General features: G+C 38.9%; 1 protein-coding gene across 8 annotated transcripts in view; it reads left to right on the plus strand.

Annotated features, from left to right (window-relative positions):
- AFAP1 (actin filament associated protein 1) overlaps nucleotides 1-24,712 on the plus strand; it is a 114,421-nt gene that overhangs the window by 50,273 nt on the left and 39,436 nt on the right. For all 8 annotated transcript variants that reach the window (XR_015287487.1, XM_086891225.1, XM_086891228.1 and 5 more), the window contains 3 exons: nucleotides 4,376-4,473; nucleotides 17,152-17,260; nucleotides 22,504-22,715. Coding sequence is in view for 7 of the 8 variants with exons in the window: in XM_086891225.1 (XP_086747351.1) it covers nucleotides 4,376-4,473; nucleotides 17,152-17,260; nucleotides 22,504-22,715 (419 nt within the window). In the remaining variant the exon portion in view is untranslated. The remainder of the gene's footprint in view (nucleotides 1-4,375; nucleotides 4,474-17,151; nucleotides 17,261-22,503; nucleotides 22,716-24,712) is intronic.

Raw genomic sequence — 24,712 nt, forward strand, 5'->3', positions numbered from 1 at the left:
ACTACATTTGACAGTACTTCCAGTGTAACCCCCCAGTTAAAAGTTTTGAAAAATACCAGACTTGGTTGAAGAAAAATGTCACATTGTGAGCAGCTGTATTTCTCATGATTTGTTTCTTCTCTGCTGCTAAAAAAATATGGTCTTGTTTGATGCAGTTTTGCCCCCATTTATTAAAGAAATAGTTTTTGCCATGGGATTCAAGTCTAAGGAGATCTTTAAAGTAATGATCGTCCTCTTTCCCATTCTGACATTCTTAAAGACCCACCACTATTTCTACTTCATATGGAGAGAACAAGGCAGATACCAATTTCTCATATTGTTGAAGGGGTCTTCATGCTACAAAAGCTCATCAAAATACACTAAACTCCCCAAAAATCTGTAGCTGTGGACCTGCAGTTATATGTGTTTAGAAACAGCTGTATTTTACTGGGGTTCAGAAGAACCTCAGCAATGCTGAGCTGACACTGCATGTTGATCTTGCCATCTTTGTAACTAGATTTATTAATAAAAACATTTGACTTTTTCTAGAAGTCAGCTATCACTCTGTTGCCAACTTTGAAAACATGGGGAAAGGTTGTCAGATTCTTTCTTTTGGGATTGTGGGTGGTGTTCCAGGGCAAAAAGCCCTTCATTTCACAGTGCTGAATATGTTTCTGGCTTCTAGAGCTCAATTATTTATGCTATTAAATTGTGGGGTGATCCTTGCATTGGATTTGCCTGAGCTGACTTGTCACCTCCATCAGTTCCTAGGCATGATGTGGGAGTTAGCTTGGGCAAAGAGCTGCTCCTTATAGACAGTTCAAAATCACTTTGAGGGTGAGTGGTCTTAACTGTGTGAATATCAATTTCTGTGTGCCAGGGCACCTTCCTAGGTGTGTTCAGTCTGTGTCTCTACATGTGGTGACAGGTAAGAGGACCCCAGAACCGTAGCTTTCCCCTATTCAGCACCTACCATTTATGTTTTAAAGCCTATTGCAGGCTCTGTAACAAGATCCATTTCATCCAATTACAGGATCCATCCATCACCAAGATCCCTGTGAGATCCATGTGTTAAGTGGTAGGGCTTGGCTCAGTGCAAGTGTGTGTTACACTCAGTGAGTGTTACTGGAACGTTTTACTCACCTCTAGTGCCTTCATTCAAGGAGATCAAATGTAGACATTTCAAAGAAAAGTTGTAAAAGAGATTAAAGCATCCAGAAATATGCCTTCAAATTATCCAAAATGAGGTGTCATAATTAATCTTTATGTAGAAAAGGAATGACTGAGAACAAGCTCCTAGACTTACACAACAGTAAGTGCAATGGTTAAATGTTTGTTTCAAAATGGAAATAAAGCACATGTTTTGAGCATTGAAGCTATGAACTAATGGAAGAACTTAGCAAGTTCTGCATACCATTGCTGGCATCTTATCAAGATGGAATATTTTGCTAAAAGATATGCTCTAGTTCAAACTAGAATTAAGGAAACCCCAGAGTTCAGTTAAATAAGAGATCATAGGACTATGATTTATATGTCTATAAACTCTAGTTTATGTAATTGAATAGAATTAAAGCCAGCATGGCCTCTAAAAAAGCATCCAGTTTCTCTCCCAAGGCTACTCTTGTATTGCCTCTTCCTTTCTGCTAGCACAAACAATTACTTGCTTTTTTGCTGGTTTAGTCCTAACCAGGGTCGCTTCCCTGGTCTGGTTCAACCTAGGGACACACACATGCTTTTGCTGGCTCAAAGGAGAGGTTGGTGCAGGGACAGGAACAAGGCAGGGAAGGAGAGGAGCTGCCTCCTTGGGAGCTGTGCCATCAGCCTGGCCTTGAGCGTGTTGAAACTACCCAGGGAGTCATGTACTTTACTGGAGCCGACCCTGCTGCTTTTTTTATCAGTTGTAACATTCAGTTCTCCCATCCCTTTGAAACTATTCATCTCTTCATTAAAATTAAAAGCAATAAAAGATGCATAAACCCACAGTACTCTAAGATGAACTATCATTTGGAGTCTGTTTTTTGAATTGTTGTTTTACTCCACCCACACAGCTCCACGAGAGCTCTTGGGTTGCTGGCACAGTTTAAGAGGCTTGAGGACTGTGCTGAGTTCAAGCTCTTTAGCTGCATTTGCAAAAATCAACAGGGTGAATCCAACAAGATTTTTTGATTACAGGAGAAAACCGTGTAAGATCAATGGGAAATGGTAATGATGGATCTGGGGAGCTGGCTTTGTTAGAATGTCTGGAAATGAACAATTATGTTTTCTTTGTAAAGGTGTAGCAATTATGGTAGTGGGCTGGTTGGGTTTCAGTAAAATACTTCAAACTGAGTGAGTTCTTGCTTGGGAAATTCTTCAGAAATCTTTTTGCCTTGTTTTGTTCCATCTCCCCCAAATGCCCACTGTTTTCTCCATCTAATGTCTATCAAGCAGAGAGATCTGGGCTGGGCAGATGTGTTCTTCAGGTCGTAGCTGCTTGGCCTCAACCTGCCCTGTGTCCAAACCAGTGGTTACTCGGAATAGCTGGCAGAACTCTAAACCTTATTTTTCTTCCTGAGCCTTGGTGTGTCCAGTGTATTGTAGGTCTGAAGAAAACACTTGGCATTTCATTCTAAAACTCAGACTTTCTTCTAAAAAACAAAGACACAAAGAGTTTATTTTGGAGTAAGGACTACTGCTGGATTTAGTAATTTCATATGACTGTCAACATTGCCTGTTTTCCTAAACGGGACCTGATGCCCATAACCTGTAGTACTCCTTTTGCAGTGTAAATTGGTAGAAGAAATTAAATGTTAACGCAGGTTCTTGTTTAAACACACATAGAGGAAAACTGGGGAAAAACAGTTTTACAGAGGAAATAATATTCACTTGGAATAGTTTGGATTTTTTTCAGTAAAAATCCCTTCATATGTGACTTCTGGATGTTATGGAAAGCACAGGAGACTTGGATATGGGTGGTGCTCATAATATGGACTCATCACTCATCCTACATAAAGAACAACAAGTGAAAGTTATACTGGAAAAAAAAGAATAAAGGAATGTTTCTCAAGACTAATCACTCTCTTGATTTGTAGGAAGAAAGAAGAATCTGTAGTCTTTAGAGACAGTTTAATATATCAGTGTTGTTTTTCAACCCATGACTTCACAGCCAGTGGGACTGGGATATTATGACAAGAAATGTTTCATCATTGATTACATTTTTGAGAATTATATGATCTTGACCAAAAGGCATCCATTTGACTGTGTAAATATATATTTTAAAAACACAACTAAACACTAGGAACTTAATTTAGTCTAGAGTTAAACAGGGTACAGTCCGTGGACTGAATTTTTGCCAGAACGTTGAGGAGATGCACCCTAATTTTTTTTTGATATTTAGAAGAATAAACAATATCATGTTTCTATGAAGGGAGTTCAACTGTGATTTAAATTATTGTCCCAAAAACACAGAGTGAGTTGTCCTCTTGTCCCTGTGAGGGAGATGCAACAGTGATGCAAAGGACCCTCAAAGCAGCTTTTACATTCATTCTTTCCCCTTTTCAAATTCACCTGGAAAACGACAACGTTATTAAAATAAAATATTAGTATGAAGGAAATGGTGGGAAAACATGCTCAGTGTGCATTTCTGTTAATGGTGAATTGGTCAGGGCAGTGTCCCTCAGCAGTGCTCCAGGCTGGGGTGTCACAGCATCCTGCATGCCCTGGGACTTGGACTCACACCTTAGTTCCACCATCAGAGGTGCTGGTGGTGGCAGGGAGCCCAGGGAACATGGGCACTGGGGGCTTGGCCAAAGAGCTGTCACCATCACTTCCAGGAAAAGCAGACAGGGGCTCTTCTTCTACCCTCTTCTCCATTCTTGTGGCATGAAAGATGTTTTGGGGCTCTTTCTGCATGATGGCTTTTCCCATCCAAAATGTGCCATGGGAACATCTGTTGTTCCTTTCCACTGAAAAAAGGCAGCCAGTCACATACTGCCCTGTTGTATTCACTGTATGGTGCCACTGGGATGTTTTCAAACGTGGTATGTTCCCCCAATAAATGTTTTTATCTGGCAGGCACCTGGCAGCATGTTTGAATGTTAAGTCTTTGAGTTTGAGATGGATGGGCAGTTCAGAATGATTTCCTGTAATTTTTTTTCAATGTCTGGTATTTGTTGATCCAAACAGCATATATGTCATTATCATATAGACCAAGTATGTGTTTGTTCTGCTTGATTAAATTCCTGAATTCCCAGCATTCTTCCAGTCCTGCCTCAGTAACTGCACTTGGGAGATGGGCTGTGATCAGAGCTGCATGCCAGATTTCAGTGTGTGACAGGCAGACATGCATCCACATGTGGAGAAAACATCCCCTTTGCATCCACCAAGGTATTAAGTGATGTTTGTTGCTCTTCCACAGGTTTAGAAATAAAAGAACATGTCCAGAAGCAAGAAGTCACCAACAGTTTGCCGGCACCTCCTCAAATGCCTCTGCCAGAAATACCTCAGCAGTGGCTGGTGAGTGTTATATTTAATTATATAAATATACACAAGAGACAGTGTATTTATGGTAAATCCTAACAGGAATGGTTACAAGGGAAAAGAGCCTGCAAGTCCAAAGAAATAATTATTATTCTCACCTCTGCTTTGGTTGAGGGAATTCGGTTCAGCCTGCAGAAGATATGTCACAAAATTCCCTGTGGTGAAATAAACCTGGGGATAGGTCACTTGCAAAGGCTCTGGAATGGGAATCCTTGTAGATTTTCAAAATTCAGACAAAAGTCTGAGCAACATAGCCTTAATTTGAAAGAAGGTTGGCCTGGCCAAGCCCCCTGGTCCCAGACAGTTTCTTGCCCTTTTATTGGTAACATTTCCTGGAGCAAGCCTCAGGAGATGACTCTTTAAAGTAGCTGAAAAATGAAGGTACAATGTTTTAAAATGAAGGAAGAGTACTTCCTTATTTTGGAATAAAGTCTTTAGTGCCTTTCCTGCCTGGTCTCTGGATAGGAAATTCCCTTCAAGATCAAGCAGATGCACTTACTCTTAGAGCTGTTTATAGCAAAGATACTGATTGAGATCTGTAATTCAATCTTCCAGTTGGGTGCAGCTGTCTTGTTATAGAAGAAAAAACTGTAAACAAGTTTCAATGCTTCCCTCAAACTGACTTTACAGTAGATATGATGAAGAAAGAAACATTTTCAACATTTTTTTAGAGAAGTGTAAGCATATTGTGGTTTAGCCTGTTGAAGGTTGAACTGATACTGATGAAGTATTCATCTCTTTACTCTTGTGTGGAAAATGTTGTGCAAAAGGATAAGGACCATCCGTGGAGACCCCCATGCATTGACTCAGGAAGCACAGATGCAGCTTACAGGGCCAGAGTAACTGGATGGCTGATGTTCTGCCTCATTTTAGTGTGTTATTTTGTTATCACATTTATCCCTGGTCCTGAGGGATCTATAAGCCAGTAGCATTTCATGAACATAAGAACTAATTTATCAAACTGAACTCCTGGCCAGCCTTTTGTAAAATGCTATGGACTGCAGAAAAAAGTAGAAAACACAGCAAACATGTCTTGTGTGGAATACCTTAATCTTACTTTCTCTCTAAGCAATGCCAGCTTTAGGTTTGTGACTGTAAATTAATTATGCATATATTTAATGGATGCAAAAGAAGTCTTATTAATATGCAGTGAAACTTAGAGAATCCATTTCATGGTTAACAGTGCCAGAAACTGATTATTTTTATTTAATTCAAAATACACACAGCATAAATTACAAAGGAAAGGGTTCAGAAGAGGCAGGAAAATTATGCAAAATGCACATGCCTTTGAAATGTAGACTTCAGGTACCACCTTCATAAACTGAAACCATCTGAGATCCTCATTATTTTACATTTGTGTGGGTTCAGTTTGGCTCTGAAGATTTAAGCTGTTTTTCTTAAGACAACCCATCGCCTTTTCCTTTCTTGTACACTAATGTAAGTAAATTCCCCTAAAGTTGATACAGCTACAGCAAGTGAAACAGTGTTAAGTATGAATTAGGTCCAGGAGGTCAGCACTGGTTTTTGCAGTAGTTCATTTTGGATTTTTTCATAATGAAAATATTCCTCTGAGATACTGGCAATCACCATGGAAGCCAACAGTGCTGGAGCTGGCTGGTCTGCAGTGTGGTCTTCCCATGTTGAGCTTGGCAAAGTGGAGTTTGAGCATTGCTCAAGCTTGTGACCCCTCCCTTGTGCCCTGCCTGTAGCACTGTGGATGTTTGCACTTCACTGAATTCATCAAGTTTTTCCATGGTGTAAGAAGCCAGGGTTTCTGCAATTCTGCTGCTGGTCAGCAGCAATGGTGGATTTCACCTCCCTTTCTGGTGTCAGTGTCACTATGAGATGAGCCAGGAGATGTCCCAAGCCTCTCATTGACTTGCAGTATCCAAATACAGGTTACAGGTGGTGCTATTTTAATATGGTAGCATGTTGTAATTTGTGAAAAAGATGACAGACTGCTGCTAACCTGCTAAAGACCAGAGGAATCAGAAGGGAAAGACAGAACCATCAGCTTTTTATCCTTTGAACACTGTGGTAAGCTCAGACCCCAGTCTGACTTTGAATTCTTCTCCTGAAGTCACATTGGTATAATGAATTTGATCACTAGCTGTTTCCTGGAAACCCTTCACTATTAGATGTCTCTCTGTTAAATCCTTATTTTTATTGATATGTTCAGAGATCATCTTTCTTTTTAAACACAGGACATTAGTGACAGTGGCCAAGATCTAATACTCCCATCCATTACTGCTCTTGTATGGTGATTTTCCATCCACCCTGAATCAATGGAGTCCTAAAAATTTGTAGCTGATGCCAATCTCTTAATTATACGTAATTGCAGTGATAAAAATACTGAGCTACCTTTCCTAGCCGCTTTTCATAGACTGTGTTTTCAAAGCTGAGTGGAAAAAATTCCCTGGGCCCACCAGAGGCTGGAATATCCTGCTGCTGCCCTTCTTCACATGGCAATTCAGAAGTCATTCTGTATGGCACTTCTTTCTGACAGCTATTCAGGACAGAAAGTTTTTTCCACTTGCTAAGTAATATCTAGTGATGATCTCAGCCTCCAATGAAAACACATTGTGCTGATGAAGCAGGAATTTGCTGGAAGTGAGAATCAATAACTTCAAATAAACTATACACTGTTTTAAAATCTCTGGTTTAGCCCATCAGTTATTGGATGTGATGAAAATTAAAGGTTCATTTACACCACTGTTTCTCTTTATTTCACTCAAGGATTTCTGCATTCAAAAATGTTTAGTCTGAATTGGTGTTTAAGTTTCTACTTGTGTAAAGATGTGTGGGTGGGAAGGAATTCAATACTCCTTAAAGTAGTGCCAGGAGCCAGAATTATGTGTGGGCAGGTGCTGTGCAAGGTTTCCTTTGTAAATCTGTAAATAGACCTGCATATTTACTCAGGCCAGATCTTCTATCAGTTTTATTATTCATCAGCCCATGAACAAAGAGGATAAAATTCATTTTATTGAGACAGTTTGTTAACAGTTTAAACAAAGTCTCCAGTTATTAAAACTCATTAGGGCCTGGAGAGTTTTCCTGGACTCAGTGGGCTTTGAAGGGACAAAGTTGAGGGACAAAGTTGGGCCTTAGGTATACTTGAATTAAGAAAATCACTGAGCACACAGTCTCTTAGTAATTCTCTTTTTTATACATTTCCATGGCTACATTTGGTCTAGCAGACTTTCTGTCAGGCGTAGAAAGCCCAAACCCCCTCTTGCTTTAGTCTGTGTGTGCAGCTCTTTTAGGTGGCTGGCAGAGTGAAGTGCAGATAAAGGATGTGAAGCTCAAGGGCAGGGCTGAGTCCCTCCACAGAGCTGAGAGCCCAGGTGTCTGGGTGCATGACTTTGGGCTTGGCAGCAGGGATGTGGTGCTCTGGAGCTTTGTGTGGGTCAGCTGCAGAGCAGGAGATCTCTGTGTTTGAGATGGATCTGTTCTCCTTTCCTGAGCCTGCTCACTGCCAGGGCTTGTCTTCAGCCTGCCCCATCCACCTCTACATCAGCAGCTGCCTTTAGGGCTTTCCCCTGCTCCGGACAGGCACGAAGCAGTGCTCGGTGATGGCTTTGGGGGAATAACACAGCCAAGGCTCTGTGCGTGCTTCAGGGTGCTGCTGGTGGTTTAACACCTGGGATCCCATCATTGCACTATCACCAAGCTGCTTGAAGTACATTTTCCACTCAGGCAGTAGGATAATATCTGGTGTGTCCTGCTGCTCAGATGTGCCTGAGGATTACTGGCATAAATGATGCACAGCATGACAGTGACAGAATGCTTCCAGCCTCCAAGCATTTGGTTGTCATTTTACATCTGACAGTTGGTGATTTCATTGCACTGTGCTGTCCAACAAAATCAAACACAAACAGCACACTTAGCTATTTTGCCTGATTTTCACGGTGAAATCAAGTGTATGTTTTGTTTTTCTTGGAATATTGACAATTTAATAATTATTTAACTGCAACAAATGTTTAGCAAAATTCCAGAACCCTGCAGATATGAATCAAAATAATGGGTCATCTTCCTCCAATCCATTCCTGCACAATGCACAGTCACTGTAGGAGTGCTTCATAGAAATGGGTTTCCTATTGTAGAGAAATGATTTGACAGCCTCCCTTTATCTGGCTGCCTGTCAGGTAAACTCTTACATATTTATTAGAAAATGCTGAAAGGAGACAGTGTCCTTGGAGAGGAAGAAAAATCACCTGGAAATTTAAAGGATTATTGAGGCGATATATCACCAATTATATTAATCATTCTTTGCACAGAAACCAAAAAAGTGCCAGTGTTTGAGCTTTGTCTAAGGTGTGCTGAGAGAAAAGTGCCATGACAGAAGCAAGGGGTCCATGTGTCAGGTGGGTATTTGGGAATCCCGGTTTCATCTACCTTTTTCTTCTTACACTGAAAAACAGTTGTTTTTCACAGTTCCTCTTTAAAGGTGATCTTAAGATAGAGTGTTAGTTTTCAGGTTCTTTCCTTAAAGAAGAGTCAAAAGCCAAAAAAATAAATTTAACAAATATTAATTTGTTTCATTCAGAGCTGTCTATACCTTCAGCTTGAATGGATCTGAGTAATTCTTCCATTATGAAAGAACAAGTAAAGAAGCCTATTTAAATTATCAGTGCAGTTACTCTTACTGCAGGCAATGATCAAATATTAACCCTTTCAGAAACCTATCAAAATCTATTTACTAGCATTTAGGTTTCTTTAACCCACTATTTCAAAGTTGTTCTGCCATCCCAGTGTTCATTGCCAGTCTTTGTGTTTAAGTAGGAGCTTTTCCTTCGCCATATGTGTGCTTCAGATATCCTTTGTAATCCCAATCATATTCCTCTCAGATTTCATTTCATTCCACTGTATAAGAAAGGATCTATCAGTTTTATTCTGAGTTATGGTTTAATGCTGGTGAACAATATCGGTATTTCTCCTGAGTGCCTGCTATCAGGATCATGTACTTTGATCATATGTGACCAGAACAGCAGTCTTCTGGACATAGAATCAGAATCATTGAGGTTGGAAAAGACCCTTAATGTTTTCCTAAAGCTACCACTAAACATGTCCCCACGTACCACATCTACATGACTTTAAATTGCTCCAGTGGTGGTGACTTCACTGCTTCCCTGGGCAGCCTGTTTCAGTGCCTGACCACCCTCTGCTGAATACATTTCTCCTAATATCTGAGCCTCCCCTGGCACGACTTAGGATTGTTATATTTGTCCTGTTGCTTGTTACCTGGGAGATGAGACTGACCTCACCTGGCTACATCCTCCTTTCAGGTGAGGGATCGGGTCCCTCCTGAGCCTCCTTTTCTCCAGGTTAAACACCCCCAGCTCCCACAGCCTCTAAAACATATGTTCCAGACCCTTTTCCAGCTCTGTTGCCCTGGACTCACTCCAGCACTTCAGTGTCTTTCTTGTGAGGGGCCCAAAAGGATTTGAGGTGTGGCCTCACCAGTGCCAAGTGCAGAGGGACAATCACTGCCCTACTCCTGCTGGCCACACCATTGCTGATCCAGGCCAGGTGCCATTGACCTTCTTAACCAGCTGGGCACACTGGGATGGTGGAATATAATATGTGATTGCATAAGAAATAAGGATGAAGGAATGTACACCACCTCTCTTTTGTGTTAGCAATGTCTTTTCCATTTTCCATTGTTGAGGTTGGTGAATTAATGTTGATGATTTATTTCACATTTGCAAATGGTATCACAGAAAGGTTTTAGTTAAAGCAATTACCTTCTCAGTTAATTTATAGTCTACTTGTATAGCAATACACATTGCCATATTTCAAAACTTTCCTTGTCTAAGCTGCCAGAATGAGCTGTTCTCAGCTGCCTTTAATTGGAATTTACATCTAAACTGGATGAGTTAGAGTAGAATTGACCTTCTTTACCAAATTCTTTTTATGATCATTGTGGAGCTATTTGCCCTTTTGTCTTTTTTTAACTAGATACTGATGATCTTTGACCTTATAAGAAAATTATTAAATTACTAATGCCACAGATTTCATAGGATATTGTCCCACCATTTATTGTAGCATGTTTAGACTTCTGACCTCAGGTTTTTCATTTATTTTTTCATGCTATACCTGTCCATAAATCCTTCCCCCACCCTGTGTTGTTCGTTAGGGATCAGATTTTTTGTTTTCCTGGTCATGCACCTAATGTTCTGTTCACAAATACAGGGGGAAGGAATTAGGCTAGTAAGTCTCCTCTTGTTTTAATTTGATGCAGTGCTCAGGCCCTTAGACAATTGTGTTCCAGTGGAAATGGCATTGCCTACACTTTTATCACTGTACTGCCTTGTCCTCACTGCCATGTCACATACTTGGATGAGCTTATTAATTTCTGGAAGAGAAAGGTGATTTTGTTTTTTCTGGGGAATACAGACACTTCTTTGAGCGCAGTCACAACAAACAACTGAGACTGAGAGCCCCATGATGCTTAAAATTCAGATTAATCTTTCTCATATAATATGTATGGAACCCTAGCATTAATTAAAGCCCATTTCATTTCTTGGTAGACACAGACTCTTTGCTTGACATGAGACAGGACCATTGTTTTGTCTGAGTGATGCTTCCAGCTGGCTGTGTAATAATCTTCTATTATAAATTATGAATGATACAGAAATACCTTGTTTTTGTTTCTGGCTCATTTGCTTTCACTTTTAATTATTTTGTTAGATCTTCTGTTCCTCTCATTGAGTCTGGAGTTTATTTTCACTCCAGTCTTCCACAGAGTTTGGGTGTAACTCTTTCCAGCCACCTGTCCTTTCAGTGGTGCATTCCATGCTCCAGTCTTTTTGGTTTTATTTACTATCACAAATGTAATTTCATTTACATGCAGCAGCAAGAACTGAGACAATTTGTGTCTGGACAAATGAGTGCATTGCCAGTAAGACAGTGCCATCAGAGACGCAAGAAGCAACTGGGTTTTCTACTCAGTCAATGTACTGTGTTATTCTGTTACTGTTTCCACTTGTTCCTCTTCCCTGCCATCTTTGCCTTCCCGTTTCTTAGGTGAGAGGGTAATTCAGGTATCCAAGCAGAGGTGCTGTATCTTGTGAAATAGTAACTCAGCTCCTCCTGAGGTGCATGTGTAAATGCTCTCCAGACAATCTTCAGATCAAACTGTGGAGCCATAGGACGCCCTGATTCATTCTTTATTGCGAGCAAGTCTGTTCAGATCTGTTTCCCATCATCAGGCTGTGCTTTCTGAGGCTGTGATCTGTTTGTAGTCACTGTACATACTAATCACTTGTCCAGTGATTCCTTTAATTAGGCTTTCACCCCCGAGTCAGCAGACACGCTCTCAGGCTGTGTCAGATGTTCCTCCACTCCCTGAAGGACAGTGTGCCAAGTGTGTGCCTTCTGTTCTTGACCTTAAACCTGCTCAAGTCCCTGTTCAGGATCACCCCCTAAGGAGAAGTTCCACTTGAGCTTATCCTCTGCCTTCCACTGTTTTCCCCCCTGCCCTCATCTGTTCAGCACTGCAGGAGCTGGTGGGTGACCAGTTCTGCTCTTCATGGGATTCATTTTACTGAGCCTCCCATCATGTCAATCTCTGGTTGTTGATTTTTCAGGGAATTCCTTCTGGGGTTTTTTGGGTTTTTTTCTGGTAGCACTGGCATTGTTGAGATGTGTGCTACAATTGCATATGTGCAGTCAGAGATGGTCAGGTGGGGCTACACCAACAGCTCATCATGTGGCCCTGTTTCCCCCTCTGGTGGGACTGACAGTTACTCCTTTCCAAAATGTTGAGTTTTGTAGCTCAAAAATGGCTGGTTTTGTGGTCTTCTATGCTCAGAAGTTGGGGAGATAAGTTGCTAGACTTCCTTCACATTATTTGGCTTCCAGTTTTGTGGGCTTCAGCTGACAAGCTCAGAAATAATAGCCATAAAATACAAAGCAGAGATCAAATGAAGAATATTTATCAGCTTTTCCTTGTGTACACTTAGGCTAATGTTGCACAGCTCAATATGATCTTTATGTCCCACAAAGTCAGCACTTTTGTCCTGAATAAATCCAAGGTCCATCCAGGTCCTCAGCTGCTAGCAATGAATAGTGATTTCTCTTTAGCCCAATTTTGAATTTATTTAAGGGCTGTCATACCAAGTGCATGGCAAGTACTAATGCCCAGTTTCCAACCCTTACAGTGTTACAAAAAAAGCCTGATTGAAACATATGCTCAGTAATTTTGTGAATTGCATTTTACTCAGCTTGTTGGTTCATCTTGCTCTCTGGACATTTTTTCACATGTGGAATGCTCCTGAACAGCTTTCTTAGACATCCCCAGCATATGATCTCTTTTCTGTTTTCGTGTTGCTGCCTTCAGCATTGAGGGGTGATGTGTCAGCTGGCTCCACTGGATCCGAGCTGGTGGTTGATGGAGTAACACACATCTAAGTGTGGCACTTGAACTGCTGGCAGTGTTTGCCTGAAGCACAGGTTACTGACACTGCTTTGCCCTGGAAATCTCCACATCTTAAATCATTGCATAAAGGAAGGTATTTCTTTCTATTTTCTACCCAGTGTAAGTCATCACAGGGGTATAAAGTGGTTTTATATCCTCACGCTTCTATACTCTATACATTGTCATTTATTTTCCTTTATCTTTCAGACTGCTTTCCATATTGTCACAATATTATCAGATAGATCATCCATAAAATAAAAGTTATTGTTGATCTGGCTCAGTACCCTTGGACAGAAAGGGGGAAGTAAAGTAGTGTATCTCTTAGGATAAAGAAAGAGTTTATTTGTGGTCTGTGGAACACAGGTGGGTAGGTGGAGGGGAAGATCATAATATGCTATTAAATTAAATTAAAATGTCCATATAAGTCTGTTTCAGAGTCCAGTGGGATAACAAATTTTACCATTTTGTTACTCTCTCTTAACAGTCAATCCTGTAAGCTGGGATTGGCCACGCGATGTCTTTAATTTCATCACCAGTCTTTAGTTTCATCAGAGATCTCAACTCTAGTGTAATGAGCACCTCATCTGCTTGGTTTCAATTAAAGCATCTCAGTTGGTCTCAAACCTAGGACCTGACAAATGCCTTTATCACTACTGTTTAATTATTGCTGTTATTATTCTGGACAACAGCATATTATATCTTTGTCCCTTTTCCTCCAGAGAGATAAAAGTAATGTCAATTTCTTTTCTCAATTCTTATTCCTGTGACTGAGAGAAGTGGTTTATCTTGAGAGGCAGTATTCTCTAGGTTTCTTCTCTGATGCCTGTCATTAAACAAAACAAAGACAAAAAACAAAGCAAAACAAAACAAACAGAAACAACCAGAAAATAAAACAAAGTCGGAGAAATTCATGCTAATGCCTTCCTTGTAGGTTGCCAGGACTTTTTTTTCTGATACCACTCAAGCTACACATGTTCTAGTGGTTTTTTAGATTTAATCTTTTTACAAAATTTGTAAATAATTTTGTGGGTTTTATAGCCTTTTTATTTTTTCAGGTAAACTGTTGAAAAGTTACTGAATAAAAAATTCATAATTCATAACTTCATCAAAATTCTTCCACTGGAAGTTGCTGAGTGGAAAGAATGAAACAATGCAACTAGCAATAGTAAAAACATTAAAGAACTATAAATATTAGTAACCAATACCAGAATGCACACATATACGTTTTTACATATCTTGGTGGTCAGACTCATATACTCCATAGCTGCCAAAAGATGTAATGGTTTATGGTACAGATTTGAGAGAGATATTTTTATTTTGTATTTAATCAATTTCAGGGTTGTTTTTTTTTTTTTTAATAATAAAACAGCCCTTCTTTTATCAGAAAGTATTTAATGTTGGATGTTTCCGTTTCTTCCTTTTAAAAAAAGAATAAAAATTATAATTGTTTTCAACTTTGTTATGGCAAGCACTGCAAAATACATTTCAGAGAGGAGGGCCCAGTGAATTCAGCAATGGATTCCATCTGTGTTGACGTTGGCTGCACAGCCCAGCCCGCCCCAGCTGTATGAAGTAACTGGTGCTCCAGCAGGGTCAAAATCAGACAAGCACCATTTGTGTTTCATTTCCTTTTTTCTTTCTTTCTGAATAACATTTTGTCTAAAAACAAGGATTTTTTTTTTCTCCTGATCTTTATTGGAACCTCTCATTTGTCCCCGGATAAAATACAGCTTTGGAACCTTGGTGCTGTGTCAAGTCAGAATTGGAATGACTCAGGACATGTATTTCCTGGGTGAATGAGGTTCAATAATGATAGGAATTTCATATATTGTGTACACCTGAAAAAAAAAATGGTTTAAGGCTAGCCCAAGTAATTAATTTGTCTAATGAAAAAGGTGGTATGAATCTATACTGCCCCAGGAACAAACTGGGACCCCAACTAATGAGAACAAGGTTCTAGCCATTTGTGTGAAGGGGAAAAATCAACTCTTTGCAGGCAGTTCTGCCTCTTGTGTCTATCACATCAGGCTACACAGAGGTGATATGTGTAGAGAAATTCATAATTGCTGTCAATTTTCCAACAGTAATGAACATGTAATAATTTTTTATGTTCCTAATGCCTGTTGTGCAGCAGCAGCTAACCTTGAAAGACTCATTTATTTTGTCATGATATGCAGGTTGTCAATTTGATTTTTTTCAGCAAAATTACAGGGTCACTACACTAAACATCCTATTTTTTCTTTATTTTGCTTCTTCAACAGATAATTTCTCTAGCAAAGCTGGTCTGTGAGGAAATTGCATTTGGTTCACATTGTAGGTAACAGTAATTGCCAACTGTAATTTGTAATTGATTGTGATGTAAGAAGTTGGCTGTATCATTTGATAATGGAAGCAGTATTAGTGTAAATTTCAATCTGACCAGGAGTTTCTGTGTTCAGTCATGAATCAGTTCATTGTTCATGGAAAAGTTTTTGATTTTACTTGGTGTGCAAAGGTAAGTCCATGCTGGATGAGCTGAAGGGCAGGATTAGTCACGAGCTCCTTGCCTTCCTGCACACTGGGAATGCACAAGCACTTACCTGCAAGGTGGGATAACCCACTTGATACGAGTTTTAACTACAGAGCACCCTAAGGCTCATCTTAGTGATGGTGTTAAGAATTAGGTGACTGGTGTAGGTGTGCAATCAGCAATGAGATTTGGAGATGTCTAGCTTTGAAATATTCAAAGATGAATCCAGCCCTGAAAGTAATTACCCACACAAGTAATTTCATTACAGTTAATGGTGGATGTTATTAAAGCTCAGGCTCCTCCCAGGTAACTTCAGGTCTGTAGCAGAAGAGGAGCGCAGTCCCTGTGGCCTCATCTGTGTGATGTGGAGGAGGGCTCTGCTAGACTGGCCAGCCCACCTGAGGTACAGACCAAAAGCGTCAGTATCTGACCAGTTTCTCACTTCAGTGTCTCCATTCATGCCCTTAGTTTACACTGGATCAGTCCAGTGCAGACAAACACCGTTGCATCTCTGGCATTGCATGGAAGGGAAAAAAAGAAACAAAACCGGATGTATCGAAAAAGTGTCACTGCAGAAATGAGACTCTGCTTTCAAGTTAAATTTTGGTAATCATGCAATAAACCATTGGTGCTTAGAAAAGGCTTCAGTATTTTCTCTAACACATAAATATGAAACTAAAAATTTGCAGCAAATAGGAATGGGTTCCATAAAATACAGTTGTACTCATTAAGGAAATAGAACAGTAAAATAATATGGAAGAAGTCACGAAGTACTAAATTTACTTGGTTATTGTATCAACATATCAACAGTTGGTCAGTTTTAAATTTAAAACAGGTTTATATTTAAGAAAGGCATTTTATAGTTTGACCTAGTATTTGATATATTTATTTTATAATGTAATAGTTTCTTGATGCTTCAAACAGTTCCTTGTTTGTAGCTCTCTGTAGAAATAGCATTATAAACATTAATATGTATATTAAGAATTGATTTGCTATTGAAAAAACACCTATTGTGAAAATATGGTTAAATTTTCTGTCCTTAGTCTCTGCCAGCCCAGATACTGTTTGCTGCTGTAATGTTAATAATTTCAGGTGTAAAACACTAATAAATAAGCCTTAACACTATAAAATGGTCTATACATAGAAATCTCTTGCCTACATAGACCCATTATATTTCCAGTTCTTAAATGGAGAACTGTATCTTTTCAGAATTTTTGCCACCTAATGCTGTTGTAGAGAAAAATCCTTTTAATGTAGCTGTTATATTGATTTTGCCATCCTTAACAATGACAAGTAGGATTCTATGGTGTTTATCATCTCCAGAGGACTCGGAGGAAATGCAAGAAGGTTTTTTTTCCTTATCATGAGCAGATGTAAAGGTCTGGACAATAATGACACAGTTAAAAATGTATCAACATGTTATGAAGCATAATTAAGTTGCTTAACTGCTTCAAGTCTCAACCTTTACTTATTTTTGTTTAATTATAACAACTTATGAGGAACCTGAGATTTGGGCTTGCTTCTCATCTAAAAGATGCTACTTGCACAACATCTAATTGAGCCCTCCAGAGCCTTGCCTTTAGAGATAGTTAATATAAGAAACAGTCACAAGAGCAGGTTTTATGAAGCTGCTTGCATTGGCACTGATCATGAGCAGATGGTCTGTCCACGTTTAATTTAACACCTTGTTGGTCTGTAATCACTTTTTCTTTCTTTGTTCATTTAGCCACCAGATAATGGGCCTCCACCACTGCCAACATCTTCCCTTCCTGAAGGCTATTACGAAGAGGCAGTGCCACTTAGTCCTGGGAAGGCTCCTGAGTACATCACTTCCAGTGAGTAAGATATTTCCAGGCAGTTTCTGAGCAATTGGCAATTCCAGTGTCCTTCAGCTTTTTTAGTATTTGAGAACCCCTTTTCTGTTGGTGCTGTGGTGATGTGTTGTAAGCTTTACTTTGACAATTTGGGCCAGTTCTGTTTGTCTGCTTGAACCATAAGCAGACAACTTCTAGACTGCTTTGAACCTCAGATGATGGGGGCATTGGACCAGGAGTCCAGAGTTAAATACTGCCCAGAGTAAACCCCTCTAAACTGATCACACTGTGGATGTAGAGGTCTCAGAAACTGGTACTGACCTGCACATCTCCCTGCTGTTTCTCTATTGCACTGAATTGCTTACTAAAATAGACAAATAGAAAGGAAAAAAAGGAATTATTGGGAAGATGTGATTTGCAGCATTTCTGATGACACATTGTGGAAAGGGATGAATTGGTGACAGCAGCTCCCACAAGCCATGTGTGAAGCCCATGACAGTCCTTTTGTGACCACTTGTTCAGAGCAGTAGAGAGAGGGCTGCCTCTGGCTGTCTGCCAGAACGTCCTTCTGCAACACCCAAATGCTCTTTTTCACACACAAATACTTCCCCAAAGACCTGTGCACTTCAGTGGAGCTGTGCTGAGAGCACCCTGATGAAACACTGAAATGACTGCTGTGACCTTTACACAGGGTCAGTCAACAGCAAATTATGGACCATCTTTTTGCTGCTTTTTTATTGGTTGGGGTAATTTATTACTTGTGTGGGGCTGATTTATCACTAATCATTATTTTCTATGCTCCAAAGATTAAAGGCATATCTTCCCCTATTTTATAGCCATTTTAATGATTTTAAATTATCTCTCTGTTCTTAAAATATGCATGGGAGTCACCTTAAAACTCAAATACTATTCATCTGTACATTGCACAAACTGATGTTATCTAGCAGCTTTTAATTAACATAAGAAATTCAAGGTAAGAAAGAGTTTCATGTACTGGAAAGCAAATGAAAGAACATACAGACTTAGAAGAGCAGCAGAATCACTCTCCTCTTCATTTCCTCCCTTGAAATGCTGCAGGGTGCTCCTGCTACACCCTGTAACCCAGTGAGATCCTGACTTGGATTTTGTTGTTAAATAAGACCATGCTCAGGCAGAAAAATAGTGCAAACATCAATACCACTGCTAAAAATCACCTAGGGAAAAACAAGACTAAGTATAAAGCTGATTTCTTATTGTACCTAACCATTTAAATGCAGAAAAATGCTTAGGATATCAGCCTTAAAAGTTCATTAATAATTCCATAATTTATGTATCTCCAGACATTTAAAGCTCTCTTAGTGTGACTTAGCATCTTGCTTGCTGAGATTTTGTTTTATTTTCTTATGTTCTGAACTTTATCATACCTTAAAAATTGTGTTAAAAGAATTCCTCTCTTCACTGGTAATGAAGTTGCTTTTAAATTCAATGTGTAATTAGTAATACATCTTCACTCATTCAAAACATCCATTAAATCCAGTAGTGTGGTAATTAAAAACAGCTACCAAAGAGTATTAAAATATATGACCTTAGCTGTTTGGAGTATTTGAGATAGAGAAGACAGTAGAAAAAAGTACTTGAAGTAGAAGCAGTGCAAGAATACATCTATTGGGATAGATATAATTATTTTAAGTAAGTCTTCCTATGGAATATTTTTGTAATGTCATTAGTAGCAAGGAGACTTACATACCATGTGTCTTACCTGTAAAAGTAAACAAGCACTGAAGAAAATTGCAGAACATGGCCATGAAAATGAAATATCCATAACTTTCCCCAGTTCCTCTAATTGGTTTGTAAATAAGTGCTTCCATGTAGATGAAAGCAAGAGTGTGTATGACTTGTCCAATAATTCTGTCTGTATTAAAAGCTACTGATCTGTGCAATATGCCTAAATCAATACAGATTAGTTTTAGGAATACACTATTCAAATTACATGAAAGTCCACTGTGATTTTCACCTCATAACAGTGGGAAATTTTTCTGAACATGAAGGTGAAAACCCAGTGTCAGAAGAAGTCAGATTAATCAGAAAGTGCCAAATATGCAAAAACTGGTGGATTAACAGCACTGGAACATGTTGTATCAGTGAATCCTTACCCTCTGAGACTTAACAGACTTCATAAATGCTCTTTGTTCTGGGGAGAGACAGAGATTTTTCTCCACATGCTAGTTTGTGTCTTGGAGCCTGGAAACCTTGTTTTGGATGTGATAGAGCAGTTTGGAGAACAAGCAGTAGAAGCAGGATGTGGTAAAGAGGAGCCAGTATCATCAGGGATGATATGAGCACTTCAGGGTGGGCATCCTTCTGGTGTGAGTCACGCAAGTTCTTCATCTGCCAAGAGTCCCACAGACCAAGGGAGACATGAGGGGTGTTTAATGGGCAGGATATGGCAACAGGTCCCCAAAGATCCCATTAGCCTGGGTCAGGATGGGAGTCTCAGAAGCTCCTGTTGGCTTTCATCTCCTAGAAACAGAGATTTGGATGAAGCTGTGACTGCAGTTCCAGCAGAGTCCCTGTGCTGAGCATACAGCTTATGGCTAACAGGAAATCTGCACTTGGAATGCTTGTGAGCCACACAGGAAATACCTGTAGGGTATTAAACATGCAGAATTTCAGTTTCTACTGTGAAGTCACAATCAGCACTTTTTACAATTATTTTTTTCTGGAAAGTGGTAGAACTTGCTGTAAAAAATAAATAATAGGCTTCAATGTTGTGAGGAAGAAGCAATTATTAAACCAACTAAATTTTCTAGTAATAAGGCAAGATAGTTGCATGGGGTTTATAGTCAGAAGAAAATCAACTTTTCTCTATAGGGCAAAGGGATGACCTGTAATTTTTACCCAAGGTGAAACATTCTTTACTGCAATATGAAAAAGTTAAATCATGATCTAAACAGAGAAGAAAAACAGTGTGTTGAAACAGATTCAAATTTTTAATTATTTTGATTGATGCACTTAAAAATGTAGTCCTCTGATAGAAAAGTCTCTGTCATGCAAACTTCCCATCTTCAGAGTGCAGAAAAATGACCCAGCTCCACTCTCTTGGGAAGAATATACTTGGAGATTGTCCCCCCTCTAGAGTTAAGCTTCAAGTTCATCTGATAAAATTTATCCCCTAGACACTCTTGCATTCAAAAGGTAGTTTCTTACTGGAAAAAATCTCATTAGTAATGACACAGAAAAATTCTACCAGAATACTGCATCCATATCTCAACATATGAGCAGTGAGTTCTTACTTCTGCTTCTTATCTAAAAAAAAACCAACAAAACCTGTTTTAGAATAATGTTTTTGCCAAAACCAAGGCAAAATCACAAATGAGGGAAAAGAATGTTGTAGAAAGGGACCAAACATTGATGTGAACATTGTGACATTGGCATAGCTGCAACAAAGATCACAATTGAATATAAGAAAGGATGAGGAGGTTATGGGTACTAATTACTTCTTTGAAAAGGGAAAGCCAGGAGCTGAAGAAGAAGTTCCCAGAGAGATGGCAGCTTTAGTTTATGGCAGCTTGTCACACAGCCTGTGCCTCTGGCAGATCTTGAAGAAGCTGATTTACTGATCAGACCTTCCAGTTTGTATTTGGTGGCTCCCTGTGAATTGTTTGGTCTCAGTGCCCAGCAGGCTGGCACTCTGCTGTGTGTTTGTGACTTGTCAGTGATGGCTCAAGCATTTCCTGATGTTTCTGGGTGAAAGTTTGTGGAAAGCTGCTCTGAAAGAAGTTGGAGCGGGGACAATGTTTTGGTTTGGTTCTGGGTTTGGGGGGGGATTTGTTTAGGCTTTTTTCCTTCTTCAGGGGTAGGAAGGATGAAGCAGAAAGTTCTACTAGATCTTATATATTCTTTTAAATACATATTCAAAAAAAAAAATACTTCGGAATAAATGTTTCCAAATCTGTCAGTTTAAATATTTGCCCTAAGTTTTTCCATCCTCCTCTTGATTTTTGTAATGCAAGTGAAAAATTGGAATGTTTTCCCACTGATAATCATCTGAGGCTTTTACCACTTGCCCATATGGAGCTGCCCCAAACCAAACACCCTGTAGCATAATTGACCAGAAAATGGCAATTCAGTTTTACAAATACGCTTCCAGGACTTTTAAGTTTTACTTTCATTTCATTTTGGGCTGAAAGTATACTGTTTCATCCACTTTTATGAAAACACAAATTGGATCAGAGTATCTAATTTTGATTCAGAGATGTGAGGTATGTTCCATTCTGACTGTGCTCATAGGGAGGAACTGATGCAGAATCAGCTTTCCAGCAATCCGCTCTCTTGTCCTCTTCCCAGTCATTCCAGTTCTCCTTCCTACATCTCAGTTGTTTCCTAATTACCTCGCTTCTGGCCTAAAAATATATCAAAGTCTATATGAAATGTTTAGTTGAAATTTTAGAAACATTCCAGTCAGTTTTCCTCCATGTGAATGTGTGCCAGTGGATAACAGGCTTTCTGGTGTTACTCTCTGAAGGGCTTTACATACATACACCCACAGAAACAAGTATGGATGGTGGAAGAGAGGGTTCTGTGATAATGGCCTAACAGTTTGCTACTTGAGGGTACTGTTAGATATTTCTGCATTGTTGAAAATGAAAGGCCTGAAGAAAAATTGTTTAATTAAAACAGAGGCTTGCCATTCCATCACCAAACTTGGAGCAGAATTAAGCAGCACAGAATAAAAGATTTTTCACAATGCTTTTACCTTCATCAAATCTATAGTTCAAGGGACAGCACTGTCTATTAAACACTAATTGTAGCAGTATAGGGGCTGTATTTGGGAGTTATATGAAAAGTTATGGTGGGTAGATATTGCCCCATAATGTGTTCTTATGACCTTTGTCATATGGGGTGTCTGTTTCTCCATGTGATGTACTAAAGCAAGATGAAGGCATTTCTCTGTGAAAGAATTACAAAAAAATGAAGCTAACTGTCCAATAATATTTTGAAGATAATGAAAGACTATCTGAAATTCTAACTATGTATTCCCCAGCTTACAGTTTCATTAAAATTCACAAGGTGTCTGTTTGGGTCTTCTATAAAGTTTCTTATTGGCATAGTATCTCTTTTTAATTAACTTATGCATTGATATTACTTTGCACTGAAACAGTAACTTGTTCATGGCTGACTTTCAAAAGCTTTCACTTAAAATGAACCATCTCAAGGTTTCCAATTATTTCAATGTGCTTCATGGCTAAGTGTTTTAACCTAACACTTTTACACTTTTATTAAAGATTATGACTCAGATGCTATGAGCAGCTCTTACGAATCCTACGATGAAGAAGAGGAGGATGGAAAGGGGAAGAAAATGAGACATCAGTGGCCTTCTGAGGAAGCCTCTATGGATCTGGTGAAGGATGCCAAAATCTGTGCCTTCCTGCTTAGAAAAAAACGATTTGGGCAATGGACCAAACTACTGTGTGTTATCAAAGAAAACAAACTACTGGTAATTCTTATTTTTAGCTAGCTATATTTTCTTTGTACCTTTTAGATGATGTGTTTATTTTTACAGGAATCTGATTTTTGGAATATGTTCTGCAAACGGTGGCCAAGTCTGCAGTAACCTTACCAAAGAGTTCAGTCATGATTTACCCAAGAAGCACGGAAATTATAAGTGTATCATTTAGCCACTTAGAACTTTGATTTTTATTTCACTTAAGCTTGAACCCAGCAGCTCTCTGATATTGGAAAGAACGTCTGGCCCATTATCTTCTAAAATATTTAATTTGGGAAAAAAAAAGTATCTGGAACTGTAAATCCAATCTTTCATTCCCTGCGGACAAAAAATCTCATAGGGAGCTCTGTGTGTGAACTGTTGGATCAGACTGCTGAAAAGAAAAGTCCCTTGTTGGACTGAGAATTCACTTGGCAGCATATGCTGTGGTAATGTATACACTTTAAACGAAACCTTTGCCATCTGTTCTGCAGTAATTACGATGCAGCATTCACATAATGCACAGCTGCATTATAAAAGGGATGGAAACAAGTGGATGTATTTATTCCTTAAGCAAATCTGTTATGCTTCTTTCTGATTGGAGGCAGCAGTGAAAGATTCCATGAATTACCCGCTCATCGATGTGTTTTTGTTTTCTGAAAAGAGAACATAATTGAGGGAAACACTTACTGTGTGTCATTATGAGCAAACAAATGCCTATATTAATCAATAAACTGGGATCACTGCTGATCTTGCCTCCTGATATGGTGCTTCCAGCCATTGTACCTAATTACATAACTAACAATTACTGCAGTATCCCAAATGTTAAAAGCTGATTAACAGGTCATGGAGCATGTTCTGTAGAACCTCTCTATTCTGCAGTGGTACAATGCAGTCTGGGTGTGTTCACTTTACAAGTACATATGTGCAGTATGCAGTATAGATATATATTTTCTGTGCAGTATAGAAAATAGCAGGATATGAAATGCAGGTAGGAGGTTTCTGAAAATACAGTTGGAATGAATTTGCTAGTTTGCAGTAGCTTCACTTTTTGTATACTCCTGTATTTAAATGTTGGAAAAAAAGTACATTCTGATTCAGCTTTTATTATATTCTTATAATGCCATTATCCTTAATGCACATTTTTATCACCACATATCAGGATCATATCAGATTTCAGGACCATCTGATAACAGCTTGAAGAAAGGAAAGAAAGAGACAGAGAAACAGATTTTTCCCTGCAGTCATACAGCATTTGTTATACAATTACAATTACTGTTCCATATAAAAATATGTTATTTTCTATATTTTCATTTCCTTTACCCACATGTGTGGTCCAGAAAGCTTTTTTTTCCTTATAGGGATCGTCTTTCAGTAATTCTATAATGGGGATTAAGAAAATAAAAATCACAATAGGAGTCTAACGACCAAGTTACACAAGATTGGTTTATTGTTGGAAGGAGGACTTGGACAGTTAACTTATGATATATGCAAGTAAAACAAATATGTGTTCTTAGGGCTTAGTAATTGCTTGTGTCAGAAATGCAGCTGTCATCATAAAACAAAAATATTTTAATTAGAATTAGACATTAGAAATAACTTTTAATAGGGAATTGCTTTTCTCTTAAAGTCCTTTAGGGACTCATTTTTCACTTAATATATACATACTTCAGTTTTAGCAATGTATAATTATAAATAAAATACTTAGATTAATATAAAAGGAATTACAAGCTGTTTACTGGTTCTTAAAGTGAATAATGTTGTACATCTTCAATATTTCATAGCTTGAAAACAGTATTTTTTAAATGTTGCAAATGTAAAATCTGTGAAATTGGAGAAACTTCGTTATAATGGACTTTGGAGAGGGAAGGCTTATCAGTCATCTGCAGAGGCTGGTTTAGAGTTGGCTGAATTTGCTCAGCCTAACTTGCAGTGTTTATAACATATTTTATCAGCTACTGTCTTGCTGACATTTGCATCCTGGCATGAGTACTGCTGCAGACATACAG

Source organism: Cyanistes caeruleus, chromosome 5 (genome assembly GCF_971803275.1).
Source record: "Cyanistes caeruleus chromosome 5, bCyaCae1.hap1.1, whole genome shotgun sequence".
NCBI lineage: Eukaryota > Metazoa > Chordata > Aves > Passeriformes > Paridae > Cyanistes > Cyanistes caeruleus.